At 27.6% G+C, this 9,036-nt stretch overlaps 1 protein-coding gene across 1 annotated transcript in view; it reads left to right on the forward strand.

The window, feature by feature from the left end:
- LOC105111331 (cinnamate beta-D-glucosyltransferase-like) overlaps nucleotides 1–7,894 on the forward strand; it is an 11,296-nt gene extending 3,402 nt beyond the window's left edge. The window contains exon 2 of the mRNA XM_011006652.1: nucleotides 6,620–7,894. Within this exon, the coding sequence (XP_011004954.1) occupies nucleotides 6,620–7,675 (1,056 nt within the window). The 3' untranslated portion in view covers nucleotides 7,676–7,894. The remainder of the gene's footprint in view (nucleotides 1–6,619) is intronic.
- The last annotated feature ends 1,142 nt before the right edge of the window (nucleotides 7,895–9,036 follow it).

Consider the following 9,036-nt stretch of genomic DNA (forward strand, 5'->3'; position numbering starts at 1 on the left):
TATTATTATTTTAATTTCTTCATCTTTTATTTTTTTTAATTTTTTAGATTTGGTTTTTATTATTTTGATTATTATTTATTTTATTTGAGATAATTTATGAATTATATTTTTTTTAATTTCATTCTCATTTAACTTTTTAATTTGTAAGATTTCGTCTTTATTATTTTAATAAACTTGAGAAAAATAAAACATTAATAAGTTATTTTTTAACTTATTTTTTATGATATAACTAAATATTGAAAAATATTTTCTAATATATTTTTTATTACACTACCAAATATTAAAAAATAATTTATTTTTTTTAAATTTACTTTCCAAAAAAACTATTTTCGTCTAAACAAACTAACCAAAGAACAGTGTAGTTTCCAGAATGTGTTTCAAGACTAATTATAAAAACATGTTAATTTAAGAATAGGCTGATCTAGAATTTAAATCAATTCTTGTTAAAAAAATATAAAAAAGTGAATAATCTAGAATTTCTAGGTGTTTATTAATTAATTAATGCTATTTTATTAGTTTTTTTATTTTTTTAAATAGATACAAATACGAGAGATAAATTTTAGATAAATATATTTTTATTATTTTTAATAATTTATGAGTTTTTTTTTTGTGTCTGTTATTTTTATTATTTTTAATAATTTATGAGCTTTTTTATTTTTTTATTTTTCTGCAATATATATTTGAAAAGTAATTAATAGTAAATGATTAATAGAATGTTATCCATTACTTATTAAATACCATGAATTTTTCATGAATAACTTGATCTTTGAATGATTTTAAGTAAATCGAATAAAAAACCATGAATTTTTCATGAATAACTTGATCTGATAAAAGTTTTTTGAATGATTTTAAGTAAATCGAATAAAAAATTAGAGCATAAAACCTCTGAATTTTTTTATTTATTAAAATAACATTATTTTAATTATTATTTTTAAATGATCAACCATTATACAATGATATTTCCAATCCATCACCCATCACCCTCCATTGATTTGATTGGCACTCTCCTACAGTCACAGCCTCAATACTCGCTAGCAAATCATCCTCTCTTTTTTTTCTTTTTTCTTTTTATGAATTTGGTTTCGATTTTATATATATATATATATTGTAAAGGTTAATGTACCGCACAAAGGAGAAGTATCATTTACGAAATCAGACGAAAAATATACCAGTTGCGGGCATTCTTTGGTTATGGACATCCAATCCGAGGTTGTTTCAGTCATTTTGGGTGTGATGGAAATAACTTTTATTTTTATCTTTTATTATATTTTAAAGATATTTTTAATTTTTAAATATATTTGTAATATTTTTAATTTTTTATAATTTTAATGTTTTAATATAAAAAAAATCTTTGGAAAAACTTTTTTTTTTTAGTTTTTTTTATGAGAGTGAATGATGCGTTTGAAAAGTAAAGAATGATAGCAACATTTACCAAACTTTCAAAGACATGAAGGACAACATTTTTCAGAATGGATTTGTGACTAATTATAAAAACATGTCACTGACCTTTTGGAAACTTGGTGAATTTGTATTTTTAAAACAATTAATTTTTAATTTTTATTTATTTATGATATATTTTGAATTATTTTAATACATTGATCTAAAAAATTAATTTTTTAAAAAATAAAAAATATATTATTTTGATATATTTTAAAATAAGAAACACTTTAAAAATCAACCGTAACAACACTCTCAGACATGCTAAAAAATAAGTTAATATAAAATTTAAATAGATTTTTATTAAAAAAATAGAAAAGGAAATAATCAAGAAATTCCAAGTATTTATAAATTAATTAGTAATATTTTATTAATTTTTTAAAATAAATATAAGAATGAGAGAGAAATTTTAGAAGAATATATTTTTATCACTTTTAGTAAGTTATGAGTTTCATTTTGTTTATTTTTATTTGTATTTTTTAATATAAATATAAAACATAATTAATAAGATGTCATCAGTTACTTATTAAATACCACAAATTTGTTATAAATAACTTGATTTGAATTGATAAAAAATCTAGATTGATTTTGAGTAAATCAAATAAAAACTAGGCTAACTTGATTTGAATTGATAAAAAATCTAGATTGATTTTGAGTAAATCAAATAAAAACTAGGCTCTAACTTCTTGATTCTTTTTAATTAAAATAACACTATTTTAATTTTTTTTTTTAAATGATCAACCATTGTTGATATTCATCATCCATCACCCTCCATTGATTTGATTGGCACTCTCCTACAATCACAAACTCAATACTAGTAAATCATCTTCAACAAAATAGGTTGATTGTAAAGAGATATAGTGTTTTTCTTTTCTCCCAGTCCTTCTAATTTGGGACTTTAAACAATGTTCACCAATGAAATTGAATTGCTCTACCATTACTCTATCTGTTCAGTTGGATGCCCGCAGATTCATTACCATAGCTAGAAGACTATCATGGGATGTTTTCAAACTCGATCGTTGAAGATATTCATGGGATATACGTTACCTTGCTTGTGTTGATTTCAAGTAAATTATGAGTTAATTTCATTTTATTTTTTAATATAGATCTGAAAAGTAATTAATATGATGTCACCTATTACTTATTGAATACCATGAATTTTTCATAAATAATTTAATCTGAACTGATAAAAAATCTAGTTTGGTTTTGAATAAATCAAATAAAAACTCAGCTTTTAACCTCTTTTTTTTTTTTAATCAAAACAACACTATTTTACTTTTTTTTTAAATGATCAACCATTATTGATATTCATCATCCATCACCCTCCATTGATTTGATTAATGACAGTCTCCTACACTCACAAATTCAATACTAGCAAATCATCTTCGACAAAATACTAGTGTTTTTCTTAGTGCTCCCAGTCCTTCAAATTCGGGACTTTAAACAATGTTCACCAATTAAATTGAATTGCTCTACCGTCACTCTATCTGTTCATTTGCATGCCCACAGATTCATTACCATAGTTACAAGACTATCATGGGATGTTTTCAAAACCGATCGTTGAAGATATTCAGGGGATACATGTTTTCTTGCTTGTGTTGATTTTGAGTAAATTATGAGTTTCATTTTGTCTTTTTTTTTTATCTGTATTTTTTTTTCAATATAGATTTAAAAAATAATTAATAAGATGTTATCAATTACTTATTAAATACCATCATTTTTTTCATAAATAACTTGATCTGAATTGATAAAAACTCAGCTTCTAACCTCGTGATTTTTCATATCAAAATAACACTTTCAATTTTTTTTAAATGATCAACCATTGTTGATATTCATCATCCATCATCCTCCATTGATTTGATTGGCACTCTCCTACAATCACAACCTCAATACTAGCAAATCATCTTCAAAAAAAATACGTTGATTGTAAAGAGACAATAGTGTTTTTCTTAGTACTCCCAGTCCTTCAAATTCGGGACTTTATATAATGTTCCCCAATTAAATTGAATTGCTCTGCCATTACTCTATCTGTTCATTTGCATGCCCACAGATTCATTACCATAATTACAAGACTATCATGGGATGTTTTCGAACTCGATCGTTCAAGATATTCATGGGATACATGTTACCTTGCTCTTTTGTTGCTTGTAAATTGCAATTTTATGTTTTAGGCCGTAGCCCCGTCGTTCTTGATAAAAAATAAAAAAGGAAAAAAGAGTGGTGATGGGTACGTTTTCTTATCCACCCATCAAACCCAAAAAAATTTCGTGGAGGTTATATGTTAATTAAAATTAAATAAACTCTACTAACTAAAGAAATACACACACACACACACACACCATCCAATTTCGTTTGCAAGGGAATTGTTTTATATATATATTGTCGAAGTTAATGTACTGCACAAAGGAGATGTATTATTTACGAGATCAGAGGAACAATTGCATACAATTTACGTCTTCTGCAATGTGAAGCAGACCTAGAACTAATGGTCAAAACAGCTGGAATAACTGGTAGCTGTTGAAGTGACACCATTTAACTGGTCTCGACCTCTGCTTCAAGGGATTGACTAACTTATAGATTTGACACTGGAAGCAGATATTTTTTTGGCTCTGAAATGGATTCTTTTGTCTGCTTTTGTAGGCTTGTAATTGAGTGAGAGCTTCGGCTTCTCTCATCAGGATGTTTTCTTTCCGCTTTAGTGCCTTTTCGCCCCTTGTTTCAATGAATTCATTTGGCTTGCCCCCAGAAGAAAGGGAAGCTATTCAGCTAGCGTAGCCCATCTCAATAACAATCATTATTTATGATTAATGGCAATGGAGATTTCTTTTTGAAGTGGTCAAGAGGGAAGAAATTTAACTCGAATTTCTTCAAGACCTTTATCACATGGTGAAACTTTTATGGGGGCGTTTAAAATGACGATCATATTTCTGCCTTGGGAATGTGATCAATTTTGTTTATGGGAACCAAACATTGTTTTAGGTGACTTGTATTCACTGGTTTATTTTCTTGAGTTGCTTTTTTATCTTTTATCTTTTCAGATTTTGTGTTTTCTTTTTTTGTTGCTTTCAATATTTTATTTATTGTATTGATCTTCTTGATTTATTTTTATATAATTTTTATAAGGTTCTTATGTTGTTCTGTCTCAAATAATGATTTTTTTCATAATTAATCAAAATTAATTTAATATACTACTATTTCAATATATTTTTAAGAAAGAAATATGTTACTTAATATGTCAATATTTGAGGAACTAAATATCATTTTTAGTGTTTTTGGTATTATGGTAATTTTTGTGGTTGTAATTTGAAAAAAAAATTATTTTATAAAAAGTACTTTTAGTTGAGGTTGTTTAATATTTATATATATTTGGTTAAAATTATGATTAAAATTAAGGTTAAATAAAAAATAATTTAATGTGTTCGGTTAAGAATATTTTTTAAATTAAGGTTATAAAATAACTAAAAAAATATATTAATATTAATAGTTTTAAATTCAAATATTATAGATTTAACTACTCCAATTATATCATGAAATAAATTTACTTTATATAAAATATTTTTTTATTTCATTAAACTATCTATAATTTTATTACATACAAAATTCATTTGACAAGAACTATAGATTTCATGATTTTTTGAGCATACAATAAAATTAAATAAAATATTATTAAGAATAAAATTGAGATTACAGTGTGAGTGAATTTAATTCACTTTATAATATTTTTCAAAACAATTATTTATATAACAGTGTAAATAAATTTAATTTACTATAACTTAATTTTTAAAAAATTTATGTGAACATGAACAATGCAAGTAAATTTATCATTTATTGTATTATTTTTTAAAAAAATATTATTCATGTAAAATATACAAGTGAATTAAAATTCACTCTAAGTGTTCACTTAAAAAATAAATAATGTTGTGTAGAAGAAGAAGAAAATAAATAGTGTTTAGTTAAAAAATTCACTGTTTACATGAACATAAATATAAACTGTTTTGTTTTTTACTGTATTTTAAATATAAAATATATTAAGTTTTATAAGGAATAAATTATATTTTTTATTTTACCAAATAATTATTTTGTTGTGGTTGCTTCAAACATCCACGCAAACAAACAGTTGGATATATGACGTGCTGAAAAGCATATGCTAGTGTGGAATCCAGGAAGCCATTTATTAATTCTCCCGAACCATTATTAAAGCATCGTCATCCAACGTTTTTCAAACTTCTGTCAAACTAGATATAATTATTGTAGGGTCAATCAAAAATGACGATATACTTTTTTTCTGTTCAAGATCAGCGCACCGTATCTGTAAATGGAAAGTCAAATTCATTGACTCACAATTTATTATTAATATTATTATACATATACAATCATTTTTTTTGGCTCAAGTCAGTTTTCATCTGCTTAATTCTCTGCAATTTGTTTTTTTTTTTTATATTTATACGGTTAAGTTGGTTTTTTGTCTGCTATAATGCGTTTCTAATCTTATTAAAGAAGAATAAGAGTAGAGGGTAATTAACGTGTAATCGGTAAGGAGTGCAGGTAATTAGCCCAAGAAGTCAAAAAAATCTTTCATAGACAACCAGAAATCAAGGAATGAAATGCACTTGCGCTAGTGACTGATCTTCATCATTCAATCGGTATAAGTTGTTGGTTTACGGTTTACCCGATGTATTGGGTTTCTGAGAGTTTTCCAAAGATCTTCAAACATGTCTTAACAACTGATCATTTCCATGATCGGAAAAAGAGAATAATAATCGACATACAAAATTGCAAATAGATGTGTTTCTCGCTTCTATAATCACAATATATATTTTGCTCTAATATGTAAAATCATTGAAAGCTACAGTTAATTAATTAGCGTAATCAAATTTGATTAATTTCATCTTTTGTTCAAAGAAGCCAAGGAAAGAGTTATAATTGAAAAATTGAATACAGTTGGCCGTCAGCCAACTAACAGTCTCCATAGATCTATCTACTACTAAAAACTTTGAATGCAGCTCCTTACGAATGCTATATATATCTGCATGCTTTCATTGCGTGCTCCGCACTCATTCCCAAACTCATCAAGTCCTCTCCTCAATCTCTTCTGTCTCTTTGCCTGTCAAAAGAAAAATGGTTTCCAAGTCTCTTGGCCATCTCTTCCTTGTTTCTTTCCCAGCCCAAGGCCATGTAAGAGATAGATGTCCAATTACCATGCATGCCTCTCCTAAAACATGATGAAGTGCCTAGTTTCTTATATCCTACAACTCGTTGTCCTTTATTGAGGAGGACTATTTTAGGTCAGTACAAAAATCTTGACAAGCCATTTTGCATCCTGATGGAAACATTCGAAGAGCTTGAACCAGATCTTATCAAGCACATGTCCGAAATCTTCCCCATCAAGGCCGTTGGGCCACTATTCAGAAATCCCAAGGCACCAAAGACAACGGTCCATGGAGACTTGATGAAGGCAGATGATTGCATCGAATGGCTTGACACAAAGCCACCCTCATCAGTTGTTTATGTGTCTTTCGGTAGTGTCGTGCAATTGAAGCAGGAGCAATGGAACGAAATCGCTTATGGGTTATTGAATTCGGGTATCTCCTTCTTGTTAGTAATGAAGCTCAAACCAGCCCACAAAGATGCAGGACATGACCTCCTTGTTCTGCCAGATGGGTTCTTGGAGAAAGCAGGAGACAGGACAAAAGTGGTGCAATGGAGTCCTCAAGAGAAGGTTTTAGCTCACCCATCAGTTGCGTGCTTTGTAACACATTGTGGGTGGAACTCTTCTATGGAAGCACTCACATCAGGAATGCCAGTGGTGGCTTTCCCTCAATGGGGTGATCAAGTAACTAATGCAAAATATTTGGTCGGTGTCTTTAAGGTTGGTGTGAGAATGTGCCGCGGAGAAGCAGAGAACAGACTGATTACTCGTGATGAGATAGAGAAATGCTTGTTGGAGGCCACAGTGGGACCTAAGGCAGTGGAAATGAAGCAGAATGCAATGAAATGGAAGGAGGCAGCCGAGGCAGCAGTGGCTGAGGGTGGTTCGTCCGACTGGAATATACGATATTTTACTGACGATATTGTAAAAGCGAATGAGTCTGGGATTGCTAGAAAGTGCATTGGTTCTAATGAGTTTCCAGTGTCGGTAGTGGTGAGGTCCACCGAGAAAGTGGCTGAACTGACGGGGTCATCGCCCATCGGCATGAGGAGATTTGCTATAGATGCCGTGAACATGGAACGGGTTTAATCCGGTGTTCGTACGATGAAATTACTCTTGTTATGTAGCTGTCTACTTTTTACTTCCTTTAAGTAGCTATTAATAATATACCGCAAAGGCCAAATGCCATATAAAGGCCATTATGTATGGTTGTTATCGAATTTATGTACTCTCCTATCTATAATTTCCTAAAATCTTATTGGTTTGAATTGCTTGGAGTGGCTGTTGAAAATTAAAATTGTTGTAATATTTTTTGTTTTTATTAGATTCATGATTATACAATGAATGAGATAGGATGCTATTACGAGTTTATAAAATAAATATATTTAATAGTATTATAATTATAAATTATTACTAGCTAAGTAATAGAAACTAAATATATGATTGAGCCAATATTTCATAACAGAAAAAAAAAAAGAAGTTGTGTTGGTGATCAAAATTTAGAGACTGAACAAAATGATTTGTAGCATTCCATAATATTTTATAAGGAAATATATAATGTTTTCCTCCCATGATTTAACTTTTCTGTTAATAAAAAAAATACAAAGTTAAATTCTCTACTAACTTAATATAAAAATAAATAAATTGATAAATATAATTTTGGAAAGGAAAAAAACTCATAAAGAAAAGCGTTGTAGCTATTGATGATATTTTATAAGAAAAAACTATAATGTTTTTCCTAATAAAATTAACAAAGATAATTTTAGAAAAAATCATTAAAAAACAATTTAGAGAAATACTGTAGCAATCCATAGTGTTTTGTGAGGAAAACTACAACGTTTTTTTTTTTCCAAATAATTTAGCTTTATTTTAATTATAATTCTTAAACTAACTCAATATTCAAAAAAATAAAATTGACAAAGATAATTTTGAAAAAAATTATAATAAAATCATGTGAAAAAACACTCCAGTAATTCACAGTGTTTAAAAAAAATAAATCACAAAGCTAAATTCGCAATAAAATCAATATTAAAAAAATAAAATCAACAGAGACAATTTTTTTTTAAAAAAAGGAAAAAAATAACATGCTTAAAATACTGTAGAAATTCATAGTGTTTTGTGATGAAAGTTACGATGCTTCCCCACATGATATAGCCTTTTTTGTAATTACTTGTAATTCTAATTCTCAACTAGTTCAATATTAAAAAAAAATCACAAAGATAATTTAAAAAAATCATAAGAAAAAAAAATCATGTGAGGAAAAATTGTAGCAATCCATAATATTTTGTAAGGAAAGCTATAATATTTTTTCCATATGATTTAGCCTTACTTGTATTTATTTGTAATTGTAATTCTTAACCAGACCAATATTTAAAAAATAAAATTGACAAAAATAATTTTAGAAAAAAACATAAACAAACAAAAAAAAACCATGTGAGCAAAAACACTGC

The sequence above is a fragment of the Populus euphratica genome, unplaced genomic scaffold (genome assembly GCF_000495115.2).
Source record: "Populus euphratica unplaced genomic scaffold, PopEup_1.0 scaffold3.1, whole genome shotgun sequence".
Lineage (NCBI taxonomy): Eukaryota > Viridiplantae > Streptophyta > Magnoliopsida > Malpighiales > Salicaceae > Populus > Populus euphratica.